We start from the raw sequence: 26,942 nt of genomic DNA on the forward strand, positions 1-26,942 counted from the left end.
ACGAATGAATGAATGATAGTACGCAATGATAGTGATAGTCCTTCTTCTGATGTTCCGAAAGAAGGAAAACACTTTAAACTACAGACGAGATGCCATACGTCTACGAGGGGGGTGTGATGGGATCTAACAGCTACTATCAGATCTACTAGGTGGTCTACCTGCCATACCATGGGCTCTTCCAGACCTGTTGTCCGCTCTGGACTGGATCGCTTTGAGAGGGGGGAGGCAAAGGGACAAGGAGGGAAAAAGGAGAGGTGTAAACAAGGTCAAGGAGAAAATGGAGCGTAACGGAGTGGGAGTTTCATTTAAGAAAAAAAGGAAGTGATTAAGGAGAGATTCATTCTGCTGCTTCAGAGAGAACTTTAGGAGGTGTGTTGTACTTTTGAGTGTGTGTGTGTACTCTTACAGGTTGGCCTGGAGGGGGTGCTGTCTTCTTGTTCCGCAGCAGGGATGTGGCGAGTCAGAGATTTAGCCGGCCTGGGGAGGGACGACCTCTTCTCCGGGCTGCGGTAGGCTCTCTCCTGAGAGAAAGAAGACACTGAAGGGTCACCCAGGCTCCATTTTCGCTTAATGGACTCTGGCTACCTACCAATTCCTACGGGCCTCCAGTTTTACCTTCTCTAGCATATGGGAACATGCAGAGGAGGGGCGAGGCTCATTGAGCCCCTCCCGCACCAGGGGGCTCCGTTTAAGGCTACATGCAGAGCCGGGCCGGGGGGGCAAGTTATCTGAAACCCTGCGCTGAACTGCCATCTTTAACAGAACAGCTCTCGTTGGGCTCTGGACCCCGAAGCCAAGACAAGAGGCAGGAAACATGCAGGATGTGAGGGAGAGGGGACAGACAGATGGAGAGATGACACATGAGATGCAAAATGCTTTGTTGTTATTTGAGATGAAATTAGTTTCATTATGATGAAGAACAGTATGGAATTAATGGGGATGCTTGTACAAAATACATAAAACACAATGAGATTTTCAGATAGAGGGAGGCAGAGGTGAAAGACGGATTTCAAGATATTTGTAAGAACGGTAAAACCTGCGCTCTGCCTGAGCTAATTTGAGTTCTATACTCACAGATCGCCTCTGCCGAGACTGGCAAAAGGAGAGAGGTAGGCATGCAAGACAAAATAAACGTGCACACATGCAGAAATTAAAACAAAGGAAGGAAAACAGTCCAGAGTGTCATGCATACATAAACCCCACGATGCATTACCCTTTAATATGTTGTGAAATACACTGAGAAAAAACATCCACATTGATTGATTTGTGGGAAGTACTATATAATATAAAAAAGCATGTATTAAATAAAACATGTCATATTTACATACCTATATTATATCAATATATTGAGGGTGTCCAAACTACGGCCCGGGGGCCAAATGCGGCCCGCAGGCTATTTTAAATTGGGCCTCAGGTAAATCAAAAGGATAATGTCATAGGGCCCACAAATGAAACTTGTGCTTGTGTGATATTGTACTTAAATATAAGTCAAGCACGAGACGATATGTAAACGTATATGACACTGTTTTCACGAGTTAAAGAGCCCACTTTTCAAATAAATTCAGGCAATTAAAGTTGAAAACATTTTCTAACAAATCTAAGTTGATCCAAAAAAAAAGCCCAGTAACTGATTTAGATCACAAGCTTGAAATATGCCCTTCATTTTCCCCTTATTGTAAGCACTCTGAGCGAGTCATTCGGACAGCTGTGGTGTAGGCTGATTTTTTCCTAAAGCATATTCAAGTATCAAGCATAACTTCCCTACATTTGATTGATTTTGCTAACTTATAACCTAACTTAAGAGGCAGTATACTTCAACTCTAGTAAGGCGCCCAGACCTTCGTACATTTTTCAGTATTTGGCCCTTGGTGAAAAAAGTTTGGACACCCCTGATCTACTAGATTTATCTCAGACAACTCTTAAGGCTGCCTTATAATGACAATATCCACATTACTGATGAATATTATACATACATTTGATTGTGTAAAATATGTATGAAAGCACCAATAAGGAACCTTATTTTTGCAATGTTACCACTGAGCATTATTTGTGAAAATATCATGATTTCAGATTCTCCATGCTGCCTAGTGCAAAACCCCAAATTATGTTTTTGGAAATCCAATGCTAATTCCGTTGCGTGCACATGTGGTGGCGTGAGTGTGTGTCGTAGTTGATGGTACTTACAGTGGTCCTCTCCCTGGACTGGTGGGCAACACTGAGGGGCATATGGCTCTCCATACCTGCAAAGAAAAAGCCCGGGTGTAATCATCGATGTAAACCAACGAGGGAATGACATTTGCGATGAATTTTCACACAACACACACATTCACATCCAAAGATGTACTCAGCTGGAAAACCATTTTTGCACTCAGACTTTTTCACACCATTGGACCAAACACAACGCGGCCATTTCCAGCAAAAGTATACAAACATAGGAAACAAACAAAAATATGAAACCATCCATTTTTTGACATGGATAACATGAGGAAACAAACAAAAGACCAAGCAGTTGAGCTCATAATAAAAACACCACAGCACAGAATGTTTGCCAGCTACATTGCACCTTATTGATTTCTCATAGAGCCATCAATAGAGAGAGAGCAGAGCCAATAAAATGCCTGTTATCGTGTGTAACAATTTAACCCCTTAATTGTCCCAGCTTTGACTGCGTTTGCAGGGTTAAAACAAAGAAATATTAAGGTCGTGGAAGTCTGGTTGCACTCTCTCTATCCACAGCAGCGATTCCCGGTGAAGACTGTTCACCTGTGGCCTTGCGTCTAGCAGAGCCGTGAAGCACAGCGGGCCTAGGATGTCTGGCTGCCACTTTGGCAACATTCTTTCGACATGGAGAGCGATTTTGGAGGGCTGACAACTTATTCTGCTCTACCCTCCGAGCAGCTACTATCGAAAAGGGAGAGACAGGATTATACCAACATCCAAACCTTGGTTAAATCTCCAACAGAAAATCGTAGCTAAACTTCAAGCCATATTTCTACATACATCTCACTCAGTTTTTTTGCTAAACAACACTGCTTGAATACATAATTGGAACCTTTTTTTTTCTTCATCTCCTCTTTCGGACCATGTGGATGGTGGCCGGGGACTTTGCGGGACACTTTACTCTCAGAGGTGCCAGGGTGGCCCCTTCCTCTGCCAGGGGCCCTTTTAACAGGTCTGTCCACCACAGGTGTACTGGTAAGACTCTGGACCTGAGGAAGGTCTTCGATTTGCTCAGTCATGATACTTTTGTCATCATCTGCAGTGGAGAGGGATTAAAAGAGGACTAGTTCTCCACATTCTTAGCTAGCTGGGAGCTAGCATAGTACAAATATCACATCAAGATTAACTATCATACAAACTGCATGGTGTCGATTAGCTTGCTTTTTTTTAGGCAATATGTGTGTATACACCAGGGAGCAAATTCACAAAGGGATCGCACAGCTTTTGCGGCCGCTTAATCTGCACAAATAAGATCACAAAGGAGCAGTTTAGTTTTTACAGGACAGGCCAAAGGTAACACCTTTAACTGTGTTGCCAAGCTAACAGTGCCTAGGTTATACTTTGCTATTTGCTCAAACATGGCTGGGTACTGCAGAGTCCCTTCTCTTTCCTGTTGAGTCATAGGTACCACAAAAGGTCGAGCATGATTTGTTTTTCTCCCTGCCCGTTTTTGTCGTTGAGCATTAAAAAAGCAGTACCAACCCATTAGCTTCAGGCCCATACTTTTCCACTTGGATAATTGCAATCACTCACACAAAGCGTCAATCTGAACTTCAAATAAGTTCCAGTGTTTTCAATGTTATATCAGAAGCACAATATCTTCTGTGAATAGGACGGGAGACAGGGCAGATAGCGGCCGCAAACGAATCAGCAGGTGCAATCCACTCTTTGGGAATTCCTCCCTAAGTTTATTTTACAAGTGATGATTTGTTTTAAATTCTACATGTTCTGGGTACCTTGTGAGTCCATCCAGCCACTGTCTGTATCAAGGATGGAGACGTCCATGGTGGTTTCATCATGAGCTGCCTGACTGGTCTCTTCCACCTCCTGACCGATCTCAATCTCCTTCTCTTTCACCTCCATTTCCCCCGTCCTCTCCTCCCCCTCATTCTCCAGTGGTTTCTTCTCTTTCTCTTCACCTACGCCATCAAACCCAACAAGCTCCTCCCCTGAAGGGTCTTCTGTTACAACTTCAATCACCTCTATCATTCCTTCCATTTTTAGCTTTGTCTCATCTACTTTATCGTACCCTATCCCGTCGCCTCCATCCGGTTGCTGTAGATCTTGATCAGAACACGGGGACAGGTGCGAACTGTCGGTTGCAGGGTCCCCTTCCTCATCGCGTGCACTGTGACTCCATTCTGAGGTTGGATCTTCTTCCACCGTCTGATCGCCTACGGTCAGACTCACCTTGATAAAACCCTCAGGCACTCTGGCTTCCTCTATAACCTCTTGAGGCTCTTCAGCTATCTCAATATCATCCTCTTCATCTGCTTCTTCCTCTACCTGTGCTTGAGGTATGATGATGATTGGGGAGGATAGTTGCGGCGTCGGTGCGACTTTATCAGGAGTCACTTCCTGTAACTGGATTTGGACATCTTTTTCTGCTTTTGGCATCTCTATACTGTCTAATCTTGTAGCTGTCTCATGCCCACTTTCAATCTTCTTGTCATCTTGTTCTGTACTATCTCCTGAAGACTGATAGGTTGGTGAAAATATGTCAGTGTTTGCCCGTTCTTCCCTAAAGTCTCCTGATTCCTCATGTTCAGGTTTCGGACATTCTTGCCCTATCTCTTTCAGTTCATCAAGTCCTGACTCTTGATCCTTCTGTACTTCGACCCCTGGAGCCACATCTTTAGCAGCACTGTCTTCACCGACTTGGGTTTCCAAGGGTGTATCATCTTGGTTCTTTGGGGTGGTGGGAGTTTTAGGAACCTTGCTCTCAGTCTCCAGAGAAGTGAAAGTAAAGGAACTGTCTGGTGGGATGGGAGAAGCCTCTCTGGAGGGGTCTTTTTCAATGTCTACCTCGGGAATAGCTTGGTTTTGTATGTCCCCAGGCAGGCCAGTCTCCAAACGAAACTCAGTCAGTCTGTCTTTTGAAGAAGTCATTGGGATTCTTAGGCGATCAGGTTTGACTCCACTTGTCACGACCCTTTCAAGAATCAGGCTACTCTTTACTGGTGAACCTATCTTTTCAATCACAGTTTTTTGAGAAGTCTCAGGGATAATTTCTTTATGGTCTTGTTGTTGAGTTTCCTCTCGAACAACTTCTGTGGCACCAAGTTCCTCCTCAACTTCAGTCGCTGTAGAAGGGAAGCTCTGGTGCGGAGGGTCCCCAGGATTGGGTAAATCAGCAGGAGAAGGCATGGGCCCTGAGTACTCATGGAAGACACAGTAGCCCAGTTCCTCTAGTGGGCTTTCCCCTCCCACCACCCTCAGGGTTTTATCTCCTATGGCAAGCTTGGCCAAAGAACTCCCTACCAGAGCGGACACATTGGCGGGTACAGACTTTCGCCTCATGTGGCCAAGCTCCCTCTTCTCTAATGATTGCCGTGGTAAGTCTCCAGCAAGGTCCAACATCTCAGAGAGGCTTCCTGAATGTTCAAGACATTTGTGCTTATCAGAAAGCAAAGGTATATCTTTGGTGGGGGTATCTTCAGGGGATTCAGTTGCGGTAATAGGTACAGCTGGAAGAGGATGTTGACTGTCCAAAGACGGTGTTGTAGGGGATACCTCAGATTCATCAAAGCTACCACTGATTGGACACAAGGTTCTTGACTTCTCTTCCTTTACTGTCTGACCCCCCGAAGACCCGATAGTAATGTTTAGGGAGAGGCTTCTTTGTTCAAGGGACATCTTTCCAGGAATCGTTCCCTCTTTTTTATCCTGTTGTTCCTCAACGTTCTGTACAACGTTTTTAGTTTGCTCAATTAACGTTTCCTCCGCTGCTGTGCTCAATTCGTAATAGCTCTGGGTTTGAGATGGAGCCTCTGTGTGGCTTTTTGAGGATGTCTCAAAATAGGTCTTCACTCCAGACTCGTGTTCTACTAAAATATCTGATGTCATTTTCAACTCTGTGCCAGGTTCTGGACTTGCCTCGACTGTTTCTTGTTTTTGGTCCCCTTCTTGATCGTCAGTCACTTGCACCTCATACAACCTATTATCACTGCCACTGTCTTGGTGCAAGGTATTTGTCTGGTCTTGTTTTTCTTCACTTTCATACATAGGGTCTTCTGATTTGCTTGGTAAGATAACTCCCTCTTTGTCTTCCTCCTTAGGATTTGAGAACTCCTCTGTCAGTAGAGGTTGTTTTTCTTCTTTGTCTTTCAACTCTACTAGCAGGTCTCTCTCAGGAGACTCTTCTGATTCCTTTGTGTCTTTGCCACCTTGCTCTACTGAGGTGTCAATGAGTAGCTTGTCTTCCACAGACGGAGTGGGAGACTCAGTCAAGGCGGGTTCTGCACCTTCAGTTGTTGCTCTTTCAACTGCCAACTGCTCCTCATGTAGCGCCGCTCCTTGAGGTTCATCTTCTTTCACAGCAGACTCACAAGATTCCTTACTGATACTTTCTTCCGGCTGGGCTGTGAGTTTCAAGGATACTGTACAACTGTGTGCTGAGTCATAAAAGCTAAAAAGCTTTGCTTGAAGCATCCACAAAAGCTAGCCAATACAGTCAAGCCGAGGCCTTCTGCACATAGATACAGTAGCTCTCCATCAAGCAAAACACACAGCACAGTGTATTTTGCAGCAGGCCAAAACAGCACAGGGGGGGGGGGGGGGGTCACAGCACCTAAGATAGCGTGCAGAACTGGAATGAAGGAATGAGTTGCATGATGTTAGATGACCAGAAATAAAAGTTCACATTGAATTCCTATTGCAATGCACAAGTATACATAAAAAATGGTCAACCTGATGATATAGAATGACTCTTTCTTTTATAACTAAACTGTAAAAGTGTTCATTTTCTGCTGCAATTACAAACATACAGGACATGTAAATGAAGCTTTAGATTGCTTGGATACAAGTACATGAATTAGGGCTATATTGCTGATTTATTAACCTTATAGATAAGCATGGTAATAGATGTCCAATGAGGGTGGATGTTATGTTTTAAGGGTGTCCTTAGTAACAATAGGAATACAAATTTATATTTTGCCATTGGATGAAATGAAAACAACGTTGAAAAAAATCAAAGCAAGTGATATTCAACTGAGCAAAAATACATTCAGGACCTATTTATGAAGCACCCATACAGTTTGTGTACCCAGAAACACCTTCTTGCACTCAATATTCCAACGAAACCCACATCAAAATATACACACAGTATAGACAGTGATACTTGCATTTGCAATGTAGCTGGCAATACACAAGTGCAAAAAATGATCAACTACGATACGGTTGATCAGGGGTTGTAATTCCACTCCGATGAAAAGCAAATGGTTATGTTTTGCGTGAAAAAGCACAAAATCAAAATGCTGTGTCACATTATTTTGCACATGGCAACTTCAGGTATTGAAGCATAAGCTTAAGGAAGTACGAGCAACAAAGCTGGTTGGCAGCAAAGCCCGAGTTGCATCACAGTTTATAAAATAAAGCGGAACGTCTTCGGTACTCATTAGCGCTCACAAGAGGATCATGCAAAATAAGTAGTGGATAGAAATTCACTCGCTTTCATCGAGGAAGGATTGCTCACACATACATCACACTCGCCCACAAAAACCCATATATGCCACACACACCTTTTTGTGACAGGATCTGTTCACCTTGATGACTTCCTCCATTGAGAACCTCAGGTGTCTGGGCTTGCTGGTAGCCCAAAGCCTGGGGTTCTGATAAATACTCTGTCTGCTCTAAGGGCAAGTCTCCAGGCTGCTCATATGCCACCTCCTCCTGGTAACTGTGGGACTCCTCTGGAGCCTCCTTTTCCTCCTCCTGCTCATCCTGCTGTTGACTGACAACCTCTACTTTCTCTTCTTAGAGCAGGGAAGGAGGGGGGGGGGGGACAAATAGATGAGACATGGAGGACAACAATACTGGGGTTACATGGGATTACTTTCAGCTCTGATGGAGATGCATGGGATGCAATTAACCTGTTGCATTTTTAGCAATTATTATAAGAGTTTTATAATAAGAAGAACATTTACAGCAGGTTTCAACCCTTTTCATTTAGAATTTATCTAATTTTTCAGTAAAAAATACAAAAATTAAGAGAAGATTACAGTGAGATTTGATCAACATTGATGAACGATTGTCCCTAAATCGTGCAGTGGGACTCAATTCTAAGATTCTACATTCTGGTGACTGCATACCACATGCAAAGAAAGGAGATGATGAGAAAAACAGACTGCGCTGTTCTCTGAGCTGAAAGTCAATCTGTGATTTACTCCTTGAGAAAATCAATAGACACAATGAGCAAAGGAACAACAGAGGGGAAGGGGAAAGTGGAGTAGTGAGAGGAGGGGCTCCAGTGGCAGAGAATGTGCTACAGGGTTAAGAGAGGATGTGTGTGTTGTCGGGAATTTGAAGCCAATAACTTACTGGCATATGTTAGGAAGCTAGTATTGAACTAAAATGGTGTACAGGAAGTGTGAAAGTGGACAGGACAGTGTGGCACATGCTGCAGACTCCATAAAGGTGATGTGGTGATCAGATAACATGCATTGGACTTTAAAAACTAAAGGGACCAGAAGAAGAAGGAGGAGTTGTTCTCTAATCATGCAGAGAGGCTGCTATCTTTCCAAAAAACGTGTCATCTACTCAAGTTGTTTTTTACCACTTTCACCACCATTCACACTCTCACCCCGAGTGGTTCAAATAAGTGCGAGGGGGGGTACCTTGTGCCACGGGCCCAATCTGCTCAGCGGATGGAGAGGGGGGAGGGGAGGGAGGCAAATTGGCTGAGTCATCCACTGCGAGGGAGAGAGAGAGAGAGAGAAAGACAGACGACACAGGGAAGACAAGACATGGATGGGAGGAAATGAAAGACCAATAACTGGTGACCTTATCGGTGTGTGGCCTCTCTCTGAGTTGGGAACAATAGCTGTTGTGTGTTGGATGAATGTAATTCTCCTCTAAGATTTGATTAGTGGCCATTTGGGACTTTTACTCAAAAGGCAAATGCAGATGGATGCATTTGAACTTACCTCAGATAGGACAAATGTCAAAAAGCATACTCTGAGTCACGTTATAGTTGCTCAAAATTCAAATTCATGAAGAAAAAAATCAAAAGACATAGACCAGCTTCACATTTACATGTAATTCAGTATTTAAAATGATTGGAAATGATAGGCTCTGATTGTATTTACAAGAATATCAGGTCTGCAGTCAAGGATTATTTTCATTATTCATTCACCTACAGATTTTTCGACTCAACAATCCCTTTTGGTTTTCTAATACGTCAGAAAAAAAGGCAAAAGTATTTTTCATAAGTACAAAACTCATGAACTTTTTTATTAAACTGAGAATCTACACTGCCTGGCCAAAAAAAAGGTCACATACTATACAATATTTCGTTGGACCGCCTTTAGCTTTGATTACGGCACGCATTCGCTGTGGCATCGTCTCCACGAGCTTCTGCAATGTCACAACATTTGTTTCTGTCTTGCATTCATTCTTCGCCAAGATCTCGTATTGATGACGGGAGATTCGGACCACTGCGCAAAGTCTTCTCCAGCACATCCCAAAGATTCTCAATCGGGTTCAGGTCTGGACTCTGTGGGGGCCAATCCATGTGTGAGAATGATGTCTCATGCTCCCTGAACCGCTCCTTCAGAATTTGAGCCCGATGGATCCTGGCCTTGTCCTCTTGGAACATGCCCGTGCCATCAGGGAAGAATAAATCCATTGATGGAATAACCTGGTCCTTCAGTGTATTCAGGTAGTCAGCTGACCTCATTCTTTGGGCACATTGCTGAACCTAGACCAGATCGACTGCAGCAACCCCACATCATAGCACTGCCCCCACAGGTTGGTGACCCTTTTTTTTGGCCGGGCAGTGTAGCTTCAGAATAGTTCAGGATTATGTTGTTAAAATAAGCATGATTATGTAAGGCAACCATCTTCAACATACTATGAAATACATTTAAACAGCCTTAATATTATACTTAAAGGTTAACCCAAGATTATTTCCAAGGAGTAATGACTTGAGTAGTACATTAATCAAAGTCAAATTACGAATAACTTAACTTAAAATGAGTTTCAATAATTTTTCAGGCGGAAAATTGTACAGCAGTTGCAATCTTTTATGATGCCACAGCCTCAAAAATCAGAGGATTTACTGCTTTTCTGCATCTCTTGCCATCTTAAAGTAAGATTCTTGGGTATTTAGACAAACAAAACAAGACATTTCTTGGAAGATTATTGATTAATGGAAAAAAAAACGATTGACAGATTAATCAAAAATGTAAATGAATCAGCAGCTCCAGCCCTAGAGTCACGCTGTTTTCTGGTTTACTTCCAGAGAAGGTCCAGACACTTCTATCTGTCTATCTAGAAAGTCCACTGCAATAGCAAGCACCAGGTAGCACTGCTGCAGCAGATTGCTCATTCAAATGTGAAACACGTGCCATTTAGGAATTGACTACCCTCGCTTGGCACCGTGAAACCAATCACATTTACCCATCTGGCAGTGTGTGTTTGGCAGTCCAATCGATATCCCTGACCCAGTGCTGCATGCAATTGCTCTCACACACACTGTGTTCCTACCTGTCGTTCCAGGGTGTGCAGCCGCCCCACCGTTGAATCCGTTCTCCCTGTATGCAGAGCTGTAGGCCGAGTAGCCATTGTTGCCGTTCTCCTGGCCGTTTGAGGTCCAGTGCTCGTCCGGCTGCCGACCGTCTGCCATGCCTGCCTGCTGGGACACCGGGGAGGGGACGGGTCACCTGGTGGAGCAGGTGGTGGGAGAAGGAAAGAGAAAGATGAACATGAGATGTGAAGAAGAAAGGAGGTACAAAAAAAAAAAACCTTTGCAATGTGAAGTTTAAGAGTTGGCCACCAGAGGGAGTGAGGTGCAACGTTGTTCCTCTGCCGGCTGGTCTTTGTCTCAGCATTCATGTGCTCAGACAGAAAGGAAAGACTGCATATACTGTATATCTTATAGAATTGGTATTTTTCACAGTTTACCAACATTGGGTTCCAAAACACCCCTTCAAAATGTGTGTTTCTGCCTATTTCTTAAGGTTGTATTCATACGTATCACAGCGAGTGTTGCCCTCACGGCAAATCAAAAGGTGAGCTTCAATCCAAAACACAACAATAAACAAACAAGTAAAACTAAATCTGAATTAAAATGGGATATGCACACATTTTAGAGGTGTACTGCAGCAGGCATCACATGAGAAGGGTGAAAAAAGCCCTTGAACACACCCTGTATATCCTCTCAACGATAAGCAGGTTGTTACCATGGCAACCTGTGCAGGTCTTATAGGGGTCCAGCAGATGGGTTTGTCAGGCTTGCCCTATTCATACAACAAAAAAAAGGAAAGTGCTCCACCAACACACATCACCTCATCCAGGTGACAGCAGACACAGCAAACGCAGACATGCAACAAGCTCTACCCCCCCAAAAATTTTATAATAACAAGAGCTTATCCCCAGTGAAGTGTGCACTACACTCTTTTCAAACACACACCCTCATAAAAGCTTTTTCCCCCCAAAAGCCACTATGTAGCTCTTTAAACAAGGTTAGCAGCGGGCCCTCCCCTGCTTTGCAGCCGGGCTAAATGCATCATTACCATCATCTGCGGCTAATTTCATCTCAACAAATGATCTCGGAGACCCCTTTCTTCCTCCATTCTGTTTCCCATGTCCCTTTATCTCCATTAGACCTGAGCTTTTTGTCTAGCTTAAGCTACTGTTATTAAAATCGAATATCTTTTCTTCTACGTTTCTTCTTTTTCAGCCTGATTCTCTTTCCGTCTTCCTCTCCTGACAGGCCGTTTTCGGGTCACATAGATCAGTTCGATAACACCTTTATCAGAAATATTCAAACTGTGAAGTCAGAGGTTACTCATATTTGTGGTTTGTCAGAATTAAACATTATCTTATCTCGATTGTGTGACATTTTCTAATTTTTCCAGTCTTTTAGCTCAGCTTCAAACCGACTAGCACGCTACTTATTAGCAAACAGACATGACTGCAGTTTCAGTCTTCTTATGGAAAGTACCTCTCTGCAAGAAAGCATATTTCACATTTCTAAGTATTCTTTTAAAGTGAAAGATCTCCACTCTTCTAAGAGGAGTAGCAGAGTTGGATGCGCAGCCTTTGGGAGTGTTGTCTCGACTCTCATTTGTCTGCCTCTCTCTTCCCTCCTCATTCCTTCCTCAGTCTCTCTGCTCTCCTCCCCTGCAGCGCTGCATGACGACAGGCTCTCAGTGATCGGGGCTAATGTCTGCTGCAGTGGGAAGACATGAGCATGAGAGGGAGAAAAAAAGAAGAGAGGAGAGGAGGAGAAAGACCTACTGACATTCAAAGATATTGGGCCAAACTGTCTGAGACTGAAAACCTCAGCCCAGGGCTCAGTGGAGTCTGGTCCCAGCTGTTGCTAAGGAAGAAAACGGGTGCGCTGACAGCCAGATTGTGCTGATGGTGGTTTTGAATTACATTGACCTGCTTTCAGCTGCTGTTTTGGCAATGTTACGCCACACTTGGCATTCACACATTGTCCTTTCAAAAAGATTGGCATAAACCATGGCTCCTTTCATAAACCCGTTGCTTTCTCATTTGATAAAAAGGCACTTAATTGACTTTCAATCCAAAGTGGCTAAAGGAACACTGTCAGGATTTGTGACGATTTACAGTAGCTAAATTCATGTGAATCAAAACTAACATACTTCCTGTCCTGTGTGATCACAATGCCAAGGTCACTGGTATAAACCGAGTTATAGGAAGTGTCGTTGTTGTGCATGTCTTCTTTTTTTTGGCTTCCAGGTAAGTTTTAGACCAGTGGACACCCAACCATAACAAACATCCTTGAAATTCTGTCTACGATTGTCCAATTAGATTAATTGTATGTACATAGCCAAAAATCCTGGATCAGTAATCTGCTTCAGAGTTTTACAATCTGTACAGCATACAAAACCATGCCCTTTTCTACCCTTCGATTACGAACGGAGAAACTCCCCACACACAAGGCCTTTAACAGGGAAACAAGAACAAGAAGATATCTTAAAGAAGCAGAAACAGAAGATCTATTCTAAGAATTTATGGTTATTCAGAAATAAAGGCCCTTTACATATTTACCACTACTTGTAACATGAGATACTAAACTCATGGCAAATTCCATGTTCTCCGACCCTCAGCACCTTGCTCTCCAGTCACACCTTGTCACCCTGTTGCGGCTAACCTGATCCGACAATGGCTTTTCTCAAAGCTTCCCTCTTGCTGTTTACTAGTCTCAGTGTGTTATGGTGGAAAGGATAAAGTGAAAGAGGGGCTTCCATCCCAATAAAGCACCAGACGGTTTAGCTAATAGGACATTTTCTGTACTGAAGGAAAAACCTCATAATTGTTTGGTTTTTTTATCCCCCGAAACAATTGCTTACTCATTCTATTTGAAGATAAAGTACAATATAAATGACTAACACACTCTGTAGGGTCAGATCGCAATTCGTCTGCCACTATGGCGTCCCCCAGGGCTTAATTTAAGGTCCCGTCCCTTTTTCTCTATTTACATGCTCCCTCTGGACGACAACATATGAAATCTTAACATTCAGCTTGATTCCTACGCAGATAAAACTAAATGACCCAACCCTATACGCAACTTTCATAATTACTTAACAGAAATGAAAACGTTTGAAGTCTGACATTTTCTCTAGATTAGTTATCGCATATGTGTGCGGTAACTAAGGTGCATTTGGTGTTCTTCTACACCAAAATACACCTCTGACACTAGAAATAAATTGCTTGGCAGTATGGAATTCAGAAAATCCCACATCGATAAATCCAGCTTTATTCCATCATGCTATCAGAAAAGCCAGAAATCCAGCCCACAGCACAGCATGTGAACAGTGTGTGTCTTGACCTTGAAAGGGTTCAATCAACAGCACTGGGAGTCAAAGGAAGACTGTCGAATCCTATTACATCTTGGGATCGACGTGTCCAATGGAACATGCCGACATGAGACAAGAGAGAAGGTGTGGCAGCAGGCCTTAGGCTCGACTCCTCTTTTTTTAAATCCCCTTTTCTTTTGATGCCCCCCTGCTGTACTGCATTCTACCTTACAGCCCCAGCATCCCTCTTCTCTACCGACTCCACCCCGTCTCTAATCCGACCTCACATCCCTCCCCCTCTCCGCCAACCGTACCCCAATCTGGGTCACTCATCACGCCTTCGCGGAGAGCCGCTCTCATCGGAATGTCACCATCCATTTAGGAGGGAGGAATCTCTGGCAGCTAGTCTCAGTAGGCCAACCTGGCCTTAATCCTCTGTGTGAGCGCCCGGGTGTGTGTTTTTCTTTGTCTGCAAGTGTGCATACTCTGTAGTTTTAGGTATTATTTTTAACATTCCTCCCATTGCTGGAATGGCTAATAGCATATTTTGACCTCTGCTTATTATTTATGCATGAAAATGTGGAGGCTGTGCTGCCGAAACATCCTGAGAAATGTAGTTTTTTGTCACTTAAATCAGTATTTGTTGTAATAATGCATTATTGAAAGATTTACCTGAGTGATTCTTTCTCGGATGTCACATAAAGGGACATTTCCAGAGAAAAAGGAGCTTTAGAGATTTAATTATACACAAAAAACATTGTTTAACTTCAAAGTTATATCTCCACAATTCCATTATCTCAATTCTGAAGTTATTTAAACGGACTACAGCTCCAATGTTATCTCAACTCAGGCAATGTCATGATAAGATATAGACTGCATTCATCTTGAAATAAATTCAAAGCCTGAATTGACTAAGCTTCATCAATAGACAATAGATTATAGTATAAGAATCACAACCCATGTAAACACCGTCTCTGTGTAATGCGTTGCAGTGGTTGATGGGTAACTGTCAGACTAGAACCTAGCCCTGAGGAGGGCAGTGGGACACTCAAGGTTGTTATGACCTGTAATCAACCCAGTATCCAGCGACTTCCTCCTGAGCCGCAGAGGTAGCAGAAGGGCAGATTATGTTACGGTGACTCAGCAAGACATGGCGGGGATTGACGCGTAATGAGCGCTGCCAGTGAAGAGTGAAGGAACTGTTTATATGTTGAACAGCAGCATGACGAGCAAAGGCTTAGCTGGTGTGTGAAGAAGATTAAGTACCGTATTGCCAGCGGTATAGGGGCACTACACGTTCTATACTTGTGACTGTAGATTCTGCTTAACTCACCAAAAGTTAGCATTACATAATCACATATCTTTACAGGCGATTTTCCTAAATCCTGCTTATTTATTTCAGTATCTCTTGTATACAGTACACCCCTTTTCAGATGTATTATATCTATGTTACATTCTGAAGGTATTTACAGAGGTTTATTCATATATATTGCAAATGAGTACATGAGTCCCTAACCCTAACCCCCCCCCAATTGGTCCAGAATTCAGCTTCCCGCATCATAACCCGGACCCCCTCCATCCACCACATCACTCCTGTCCTCCAACAGCTCCACTGGCTCCCGGTTCAGTTCCGTATTCAATTCAAAGTCCTCCGGTTAACATTCAAAGCCATCCACAACCTCGCCCCCCCCATATCTGTCCGACCTCCTCCATGTTTTCCGACTCCATCCCGCTCCCTCAGATCTTCTTCCTCCATACACCTGTCCGTTCCATCCGCCCGTTTCATCACCACGGGGAGCAGAGCATTCAGCCACTCGGCTCCCCGTCTCTGGAACTCATCACCACTCCAACTCAGAAACATGGATTCATTCCCCCATTTCAAAAACACAACTAAAACACATCTGTTCAAAACTGCTTGTTCCACTTGATGCCAATTCCTTGGAGTTGGCAAATATGTAAAATGATGCCTATAAATTGTGGGTTCCCCATGCAGTATCCACATACAAAACGTCAAATAAAAACTTGTAGTACTGCGACTTCCTCCCCCATCCTTTACCACAGTCTTTACATCTGACCATGGATCTACTGTTCTGAGAGCAGCAGTTGCCGGACCGTGCCATAGATGCTGGAGGGGGAAACACCCTGACATGTATTGATATAAAAGGCAGGATAAAATGTGATTTACATCCACTGTGACTTTTCTTTACATAACGTGACTCAAAAGGCTGGTTCTCATACATATTGTCTGATGCATGAGTATTGAGGAATCCTGCTGCACGCATTGACATTATAAATACACATATATTTTTACCACTATGCCTCCATGACGGGACTCTGAAATACTGGTGTTCAGTATCATTCCTATGTTTCAAAATAAAACACCAATAAAAGGTAGTGCAATTACAATGGCAGCTAGCCACCATCAGTATTATAATGCATTTAAATCACAGCCCCTAACTCAAATCAAACAATAATGATTTCAATGTATATAGCGCATTTCTACGAACCCAAGGCCGCTTGTGAGGACAGGCAGAAAACTAAAAAAAAGGTAGTGCAAACAAAAGAATAAACATTAGGTGATTTAGTAAATGACAAACATTACCATTAATAACGATGTGGGAATACTTAATAGCGCTTTTTGGAGCTTTTGGCAATCTGCATCAAATGCAGCTTGTGGCATTTGCTGATGAATTGATTGGCATTATTGGATTTTGGATGATTTTAAAAGAAAAGACTGTCTGGGAATTCCATTTTGCTCCTTCAAGACATTTCAAAGATTGAATTTGAATCAAACTGACTGATTCTAACTCAGATTCATGTCCTCCTCACTGCTTTTGCTTTCCCTTCTCTCTACTTTCAGCATCCATCTCAACAGAGGAATAGATGCTTCCTGGCACCCATCAGCCCAACCCCACTATGATGTCATTGTTCCCATGGTGATGCGAGACCGGGGGTGGGAGGGGCTGGTGGCGGCCAGGAGAGAAGGCTGGCTGCAGACAGCCGACTTTGACCACGTTATGGATCCTGAAATAGGTCAACAGATCCTCCAGGCACGGCCCGCGGGGGGGCTTCCTAACTGCATGGACACAAATGGCATCGGAGCCATTTAAACCATCGATACACTGAGAGCTGGTAGCTGGTTGGGCTGGTGACGTCATTTCAGACGTTCAGGGTCCTGCTGATGGGGGAGGACTGTTTGTGTGTCACTGTTGTCTTCTGATCAAACATATAGCTGGATATTGCTACAAACTAAAACTCCCTAAAATGATTCGGTCATACATTATGAAAATGAGGAAGCATTTATATTGACGCACAAAACATGATTAAGTAAATTACCACGCAAACATTTAACATATTTGAAGGTACATGTGAGGGCTTAATGCTTTTTTGTCAAAGTAATAATTGTGGTTCTAGAATCTTGGGCAGAGAAAATGAAAGCAATTTGAAGATATCCAAAATTGTAAATTTGTTTTACATGTTTATCATTTTTTTGTCTCAATCAGCAGCAAATACATGAACAGAGATGTATAGATACCAGTAGCAATAAATAGCTATGGTAAAAGCTAATGCAAAAAGGACCAAGATAAGATAAGACTTACTTTATTAATCCCACACCGGGACATTTGTGTTACTACTGCAAATGTGTACAGAATATCAGGCCTTTTTTGAATCCACAAAGTGACAGCGAATTAAAAACAGGACTGAAGTTCAAATGGTTTGCAACTAGTAATTGTGACATGTACAAACTAAATAATACAGAGTGAAAACTGGGACTTGCTGCATTTGCCAACAACACTTCCCATCCGTCTGTCTCTCCAGCAGTCAGTCCTCCCAAGCCGTGTTGCATGTTCACGCATCCTTCACGGCTGAGGGCATTTCGGTGACTGTTGACAGCCCACGCCCCACACACTAACCCATACCTACACACACTCCCTCCCCAAAATCCACCCTTCCACGTGCGCAAACCCCTTAAAATCTCAACCGCACGCACGTACACAAACACACCCTCTCATTGGACGCATCCACCGAGCTGAACCCACAACTGCCTGGGAGTAAACACATTGTTAACACGCGCTTAATATAGAAACACAAACTTCCCCGCCAAATCTACATTTAGCCTCTCGACTCTGTCATTTACATGTTCTGCAGCGCATAACATGGAGGTAACGAAAGTATCTACTATGACCTCAACCCAAACAATCTCCCCTCTCCTTCCACATGTGGAGCATAATTCCCCCTCTATTATACATCCGTGGACAGCCAAGCTAATCTTCTGGCTGAGTGCAGCCACTTACATCTGACTCCCGGGGCCCCATGAGTCATGGGAAAAGTGAGTGTGAAATGTCATGCGAGCGATATGAGTCGAAGAAGTGCATAGTACACCGCCTGGCAGCAGTCCAGACTTCTATGTTTTGGCTTTTTCTTCGGGTTATTTAAGTGTGAGGTGACGTTCTACTTACTTGAAGAGCTGTCGTCACTGATGGATCGAACAGGCGGGATGAAGCGTCTGCTCAGACCTGCATGAGAAAAGAGGATGTTTGTTGAGAAACTGCAGAACCAAAGTGTTAGGCAAAACATTCAAAACCATAAACACTGCTTCAATAACATGTCTTCATTCAGACTAAATACACATGAAGCTGTTTATCTTACTAACTGTGGCTATTTTCATCTGTAGATTTCTCCAAAAGCTAACATTATGTCTCGTTTCCATATTTTGTATTAAAGTTATTTATTTATTCTAGTGACCTGAAGCGTCTCCCCATAATTCAGTTTCAAGCTCTTCCTTCTGAATCCTGACTTTTATAGAATCACATTTGGGGTCTTTATACGAGACCGTTGTAATCTCAGCTGTGTCTTTAACATGCAGCTTAGCTCTGTCACCTGGAGTCCGTCAGCAACAGTAATCCAAACGTCACTGTGGTCTCTATTTTAAGCTGCCACTGATGAGCCGTACACAACAACAACAACAACAACAACGCTAGAAAAGATTTTCAATGCAGTATCCATGAATGGGTCTGTGCTAAGACATGCTGTGCATTTAATTTATTTTATAATTACAAGTTTTACATTGAAATGAATGGCATTATTCCCATTGTTCACAAGACCGAATGTCCTTCTCATTTCCTTCAATCTTTCAACTGAGAAAGCATGAGATTTGATTCTCCCTTCAGAATACTTAGATACTTTTTTCAAATTATATAGAAGTCTAGGAAAAAATGACCCTAGTTTTCGCTTGATTTAATACCCCAGTAAACATTTTCCTAACGTTTCTAAGGTCTCAATCTTTAGTTATATGCGTCTTCAATACAGCATGCCGTTCACTTTGTAAATAATGGTCCAATCCAGATTAAAGTGGATGATAAGTATGCTTTAGGGCGGAGCTACCTTGTGATTGACCGGTTGATACCACAGTGCCGTTGGTTTGGGTGCTCTCTTGTCTTAGAAAGGTCACCTTTTAAAACAGTGTGTTTTCACTACTTTTAGTTGCCTTAAAATATCTTTCGAGTTTACTTAAATGGAAAGCAAAGACATGTCAAGTAAAAACAAAGTAATTGCACGCAGTGCGAGATAAAAACAGAAGAAGAAGAGACACACAGATCAGCAGTATGGTGTCCAAGGCAACTGCCGAGATACTGATAATCCCCAAATAAATCAAAGTGATAATTTCTAAGTGATAACAAGTGAGATCATGTCAACTGTGTGCCAACTAGATAGACTCCCCTCGTGAGCTGTTTTTAAGATTTGGTAAATTCTTGGATTGGTCCGTCGGGGCAGAGCCAGGGGATGAGTTAAGGCTTAAGTCAGCCACGGAGAAAGACGGATTTGCGCGTTCACTCAGCTTTTGGACTGCGAGGAGCTAGAAAACAGAGCATCCTGTTAACATTAAAATAGTGTGAAAGCACCGTCAGGGGGGAGGGCGGGGGTTCTGGCGCCCAAACAGGCAGTTGGACAGAAAAAGAAAGAGACAGAGGATGAAGTGGAGCTGAGCGGAGATTCTCCAAACAGGAAGGAGGTTGATTTATTAGAGATGAGAGAGAGAAAGGCCTGGAGAGAAAAAGAGCTGGAAGCAGAATTCACCATTGAGGAATGACAAGTATTTCTACCAAAGGACCATACTGTTTTTTAATTCTTATGGCCATCATTTCAGTCAATTCTTTAGGGAATACATTTATGATTTTTTTATTTCAATTAACATTTAAGTCCCAATTTGAACTCACAGTTTAAAATAAGCCTTGTTTTGACTTGATGAATTGGTATTTTTATGTCTGTGCTGTAAACGCATGATCTATGGTCATGACTTCCATGTTAACTCATTTCCATAATTGAATTTGCGTGTAGTAAATTTAACTGAGAGCTTGTATTATTGTGCATTGCCATCATGATCAAATTATAAGAACAAAATCCCCCATTATTTTATGATTTTCCTTGTTTTATTGACTGTTTCTTCATTTATTTTTTACATAGAGGAAGAGCATTGGATTACTAGAAGAAATAGGAAATGAAGTTGGGGTTTACAGAGGGAGGGGACAAAATGTCTTATACAACAACGAGTTTTGTCACTTCAGGGCCTCCATAGGGACTTGTAAAATTGGTTGGCAAGGAAAACACATGCCCACTTGGTCCTAAAACAAAGCAAAAACACAGTTTGTATTGCCATTTAAAGAGAAAGAGGCAGAAAATGTACTCTCCAAGAAGTAAGTAGTTGAAGGGAGTGAAAGTAGTGGAGAAAACAGTAAGAGAAGTCACACAGGAAGTAATGTCTCTTCGGGCGGAAGGCTGGCCAGCTGGGGAAGCTTAGCCAGAAAAAGAAAAGAATAAGCAGAGAAGGATATATAAAGTACGAACCGCCCAGCCCAAAAATATCAGCAGCGTTACACAAATAGAAGCGTTGTAGTCAAAGCCACTTTAAACTGTCGAGGTAAATGATCCCTCTCTCTCACAGCAGTTAGCCTGTTTGTTATGAAACCTTCATCTCACTTCACACAGACGTCTCTATCATATTCCTTCTTCAAAAGTGCACATATGTTTTAAAGCATGTGCTGTAGGACACAGAATAGCTGTAATTGAGGAGAAATGATGATTTAAACGAGGGAACGTCTAAAACAGGTGTAGTCTTTTTGATCACTCGTTACCAAATGATTTCTCTATTGTACACTTTAAACTATACATTTGGAACTATACAGCTCCGGAAAAAATTAAGAGACCACTCCATATTGTTCTTAAATCTCAAACTCTACATGTATGGCAGCCATTCCAGTGTCTGTTGAATTCCACAACACAGAGTAAAACGTTCAGTAGTTCATAGAATACAAACATTCTGCAGCAGCATAGCTTAATTACATACAAATAATTGAATGGGAAGTATTTAGGACATGTGTTTAATTCCCAGAGGTGAGCAAAGATGGGCTTCACCATGTGGTTATTTCCTATAGACTATTTTATTACCCCAAAATATGCTTTATTGTGATATTAATCGTTATCAAGACCCACATTTTGAAAACAATAGGTTGTTCATATTGCCAAGTACTATCTGTAACCACCCTCTGAGATATAATGCGGACATTTCCACATTTCCACTATCTTATCAGTCAGCCAAGATGACCATCAACCTCCACTGGGCATCTGAAGGGTGGATGTGTAAGGCACGGGTACAAACAGTGAGTAAGTGACTGCAGGGCCGAACAAACAAGCAATATGTCTCGAGTCTCTGGGAAGAGAGAAAACAGTTGACGGCACATTTTTCGTCTTGACCCGCAGGCTCCTCCTGGGAGTAAGGAGGCCAAATGTTTCCAACAGAAGGCAAGAGAAGAGAAGAGATGGAGGAAGGGCAGAGTGGTCAATGCTGGACCTAATCCAGTGATTTGACTTCATCAGAGACGAGGCAAACAGGAAATGAACCCTAATCTCAGAGCCGTGCTAAAAGGCCTGATAAAACCGTGGCTAGAATGAACAGAGGAGATGAAGGGGAATATCACAGGAAGCTGCTTCCAGAAATATCTGATGCACTGTTATTCTGAAGGACCCTAATTATCCAAATCAGACTCAGAGCTTAAGGAATCTTTCAAAAGTAGATTAAACTATAATATGCCTGTGAAATGAGGAGCTGTACAACCGAACCACCAACTGTGTCATTTGTATAACACAGTAAAGCAAGGTCATTGTTCACTACATTGCTTTCTGTATCCGTATTTAGGCCACAGATGGCTAGCTGGAATGATTTGCAAACACTGAGGAGATCCCAGCATTACACCAACAGGCCTTTATTTAGAAATGTAGTCCTAGTTTTCTGAGGACAGTGAACATGGCTGCCAGATGTTGAATTATGTCACCTGAAGGCTTAGCTGCTACAGCAGGTATAATGGAGTTACTTAACAATCCCACAGTACTTCAAACCACACATTCTCACTGGGATGTTTAAGGGGAAAAAAAGCAAACACTGATTTCAATGAAATCAAAATAGCATATTTGTACAAAATTGTTAAGAGTTCCAGTGAATTTCATGATTAATGGAAATGAAGAGGGTGTTAAAGCAGCGGTAGTTTATCCTGGCTTTGTTTTTGGCGTGTTTAGTCTAACATGGGGGTCCATCCATAACATTAGACAGAGCCTCTCCATGAGGTCTCTGCTTCCTCCCCTTTTAACTCAGCCATTGCCCCCATTTCCTCATCTATAATTCACCAAGACAGCCTCCTTCCCCCCCAAAGACGCACGCACACTCCCTTAGGCCAATGCGCACACACAAACAGATGCATGTTTAATACTCCACAATCTTTGAGGAGTTGAAGTCCAGGTTAGGAATGTTCAAACGAGAAAAGTTTCCAAACATTATTTCATTTGTTCCGCTACTTTTCTAAACACTTCTACTGCTCATTATCATTCCATCACTGACTTCCCTCGGTGTGCGCCGGCGCTTAATTACATCTACTTGGCCTTTCCTAATCACAACTCTGCATGTAGCTCTCGACTCCTTTATTCAGTAGGGGCTTCGGTGCAATCTTACAGGTGTGAAGAGACGAGGGGGGAGGGGCTGTTTTCTACACCTCCACACTTTGTACTCAGAGCCTGTGTGGCTAATGAGCCGAACTCCGGCGGGAAATAGGCTCATTAATTAATCCGAAGGACAGAATAGAGAAGAGATGAGCAGGGAACGGTGAGCAGAAGAACTTTGTCTCAAGTTATTTTCAGGAAGAATTAAGAAAGCCAATGGTGCAGTCACATCATGGATTGTCCTATTCCTGAGTTGCTAAGTTGTTGTAGCTTTATGTCGTGATGTAGAAACAACATGGAAGGAACAAGTGTCACACTGTGTACGCAAAAGCCAAAACACACTCCAGGCCATTTACAGAATCTACGAGCTCTAACACACGCAAGCAACACTTCTTTTTGCTGCGTTATGTAAACCAGGCAGGACCAGGTGCAGGTCCTTGTGCCCCCCGAGGCAACAGCTGCACTGAAGAGTGAACACAGGTGGAAGAACTGGTCTATACTCATAAACATATAGGTTCTTAATGGCCTAAGAGCATCACACACACATTCATCAATCAACATGACGGGACAAGGCGGCAAGAAATGAGGCCTGCAGGCTGTGATTGGACTTCTGTGGAACACTTTCACCCTTGAGAATGTGAAGGGCTGAAAATGGGATTTTTAGAGAAAAATGCAAGTGGTGGGTTTAGGTAGGTTTACACAGTTACCGTGCAGCTAATAAGCAAGCTAGTACGTTAGCACATTTGCCCTCTACTCCATTGTAAACGTTTCAGTAATCCTTATTTCTCATTGCCCCGTCATCACTTATTCCTCCTCGGCAGCTTTCCAGCAGTCCGCCCCCGAAATGAAATGCTGTCCAATAAATTCTGCTGCATCTGTCTGTATGGCTCACCTCATCTTTGCCAGTGACATGCAGCCACACATCCATCACTTCTCAACAGACACTTAAGGGCATCCTGTCATTGTCCAGGGAGTGTTGATTTGACCGCATTGTCCCCTTTCCCCAACAGTTTGCCTCTAAAAATAACCTTCATATGAATTATATCTGAAGGGGATCACATTTCTTGATAGTTCGAAAGCACTGCAGCTCAAAATCCTAAAATAAAATCACCATACTTGCTTTTCCTTTAGTCAGTACAGTGCAAGGTACAACAGGCAGTGGATAAAGTGGACCTAGATTTGAACATTTAAAAAAAAATGTGGTGTACTTTCCTTAAAATACAAGCAAGGTCTCGTGAACCCTGCACTTGCCAATCTCCAAAACTATTGGTTCCCATAAGGCATTTCCAAGATTAAACTACAATTCTGATCCCCATTGGTTTGCGTCCGGCAGTTGGAAAAGTGAAGGAGGGAGAGCATTCGGAACAATGACGCTCTCTTTCATTCCCACTTCTCTGAAACACCTACATTGAGCTGTGTTACATTTCAAATGCCTCGCTGACATCCTGCGGTTGGAGCCAGGGGCGATTCTGACCCCAAGACAATGCCTCCATCTCCCACTGGTTCTGATCCGAGAGTGCGGCAACAGTTGGTTCACCAACCGCAACAGTGTCCTCCCTGCCAAACGATGACCTCACTTCAAAGGCATGAAGAGGGTGGCAGGGAAGAGGATGAATGGGGGGGGGGGGGTCATAGGGTTTTATTTGTGTCCCCGAAAAAGGAGGACAGCGAGAGGGCGCATTTGCCTCCTCTTCCTGCCCTCCCATGCCATGGCGTGTCATCCAAAGTTAGTTCCCAGGAGAGGACAGCTCGCCTCAGAGCTGCCAACTGCTAGCCATGCCGGCAGACCGAGACATGACAGATAGGGAATGGGAGGGGGGGGGGGGGGCACGTCACTGTGGATAGGACAGGCACCCTGGTGACTTCTGGCACACAGTGTTAGATAGAACATGGATTAGCCCAGAGTGTGCCATGATACAATGTCCCTCAAAACAACAACACATTCCAACAAACAAGGGAAGCACTGTGAGACAGGAGCCCCTTTCACCCACACACTGACATTATCTAGGCATTACCTAGAAGAGACATGTATGACAACGCAAAGTCTTTCCGACCGGACATCAAACAGACTTTATCCTGCCAGAACACTATCACAAAGGCTGAATAATTGCCCATGTGTGAATAGAGATGTCGCGTTGATGACGCAATGGGGGTGAAACCAGAAGAATTCAAATCTCAAGGTAAGAAGTTAGGGTCGTTCATACATTGACGGGAAGAGACATTTCTAACCCTAACTCTTATCCCTGTCTGTAAATACTAATGCCATAATCATTGAGACTTCAATTAAAGGCCCGTGAAGAGACCGTGAACACGGAGTAATCTGCGTCACGTTTTGCTTTTTTTCATACCTAGGTACCACCCCATCGCTCTAAACCCGGCGAGCATTTTGAGGAACTGTGAACTCATGTGACATAGACAACCTTTTATTATGTATAAGGACGACTCTGGACAATGTGTGGACCTAATTGTCTGGACATTGTCTGGAGTTGATATGAGAAAACAGCTAGTGAGAGAGAGGAGGAGAAGTGAGGACAGTCCAACTGGGAGCGAGGTTAGATTTCAAACCAGATAAAGGCAGGATGATGCAGACATAGGAATAAACACAGTGGGAGGGAAGAAGAACGATAGGGAGTCTGAGTTGGCATCTCATCACTTATTCCAACTCGTCACAGTGAGAAATGTGTTCGGCTCGGTGTCAAACCACCAACAATCTGTTGACTGCAAACTGGGAATCACAGCAGTCCAAAATCACCACGATTGCTTTTATTTCTAATTGAAAAAATGTTTCTCTATCTTGAGTAAACACAGCAGCAGTACACTCTGGATGAACTGTCCTGGCGGCTGAATAATCAGAGATGTCTAGACTGGGTACGTGACAAAGACTATGGGTCACCAAAACACAGAAACAGTCCCTGGCTTATCACAACATCAGCTCTTTCACTCTTTTGTTTGAATATGTCAGTAGCAAATATCACAGATAATTATAATCCATGCATACAATGGGAGGATGACACGCAGAGAGCGGACTGACTAAAGATCAAAGCCATGCTCGGGGGGAGAAAATTCACTAAAAAGGAAAATATTGTTCTGCTTTGGTAGTGATTTTATACACAAAAAACATTGCACTGCGCAGGAAAAATAATGTGTCTTACCTGATGGAGTAGGGCAGCGTTCTGTCTGCTGAGATGGCTCAAGAAGGGGGGGGGTAAGGTAGCAGATTCTGCAGAGAGGAAAAGAAAAGAGATGAGAGAGAATAAGGAGCACATATAAAAAGGCAGCAGAGATGGCTGACGCTTTTTCGCCCGAGAGCGGAGCCGGCAACTGCGGATCACACAGAGTCAAAACACACACACACATGCAGCGAGCCAACCGGCATGCTGTCTCACGCAGGTCTCCCCCTCCCTGCCTTCACCAGTGCACACTCTGCAACCAAACCAGGGGTGTGTATAAGGGGGGATGGGCAAATGAGATGTGTGTGTACATTTGTGTCACATTAATTCATGTTTGAAAGAGATATGAAGCTCATCCACTCCTGAGGGAATTATAAAAGATAAATCTCCATCCTAGAAATTCCCAGGAGCATATTTCATGTTCCTCTCGGGTGTGTAACATTTTTGCTCAAAAACGTCCACATTATGAATGCATGAAACCTCGAAACCTGACAGCGAGCGCAGTGTATATGCGAGTGTATAAAAGGAGGGGTGCAGGGCTTGCCCCCGTGCTGAATAATTGCTCTGTCCGGGTGCTCATTTGCAGGCATGGCCCACTGCAGCAGCAGCACAGAAACAAAGGCAGAGAGGGGGGACGAGGGGGAAACGAGGGTCTCAGAGAGACTGCAGAGGCCAGACAAGCAGAGCTAAAGCATACACATCAGTAGCACTGAGTGCTGACTGCTGAAAGCCTAATTCCTGGCCCATTACTCCAACCTCAAACCACATGAAATTAAATATATTTGTAGTGCAGGGG

The 26,942-nt window shown here is 43.3% G+C and overlaps 1 protein-coding gene across 10 annotated transcripts in view; it reads right to left on the minus strand.

Annotated features, from left to right (window-relative positions):
* Window positions 1–26,942, minus strand: part of LOC134861072 (microtubule-associated protein tau-like) — a 50,559-nt gene that overhangs the window by 7,856 nt on the left and 15,761 nt on the right. For 2 of the 10 annotated variants that reach the window (XM_063878075.1, XM_063878077.1), the window contains exons 2-10: window positions 26,129–26,196; window positions 18,449–18,505; window positions 10,705–10,880; window positions 8,835–8,909; window positions 7,740–7,973; window positions 2,185–2,240; window positions 1,075–1,092; window positions 407–521; window positions 159–209 (exon numbers count right to left, since the gene is read on the minus strand). In XM_063878075.1, coding sequence (XP_063734145.1) covers window positions 159–209; window positions 407–521; window positions 1,075–1,092; window positions 2,185–2,240; window positions 7,740–7,973; window positions 8,835–8,909; window positions 10,705–10,843 — 688 coding nt within the window. In that variant the 5' untranslated portion in view covers window positions 10,844–10,880; window positions 18,449–18,505; window positions 26,129–26,196. The other 8 variants (XM_063878079.1, XM_063878078.1, XM_063878070.1 and 5 more) reach the window with 8 other exon arrangements.

The sequence above is a fragment of the Eleginops maclovinus genome, chromosome 24 (genome assembly GCF_036324505.1).
Source record: "Eleginops maclovinus isolate JMC-PN-2008 ecotype Puerto Natales chromosome 24, JC_Emac_rtc_rv5, whole genome shotgun sequence".
Classification (NCBI taxonomy): Eukaryota; Metazoa; Chordata; class Actinopteri; order Perciformes; family Eleginopidae; genus Eleginops; species Eleginops maclovinus.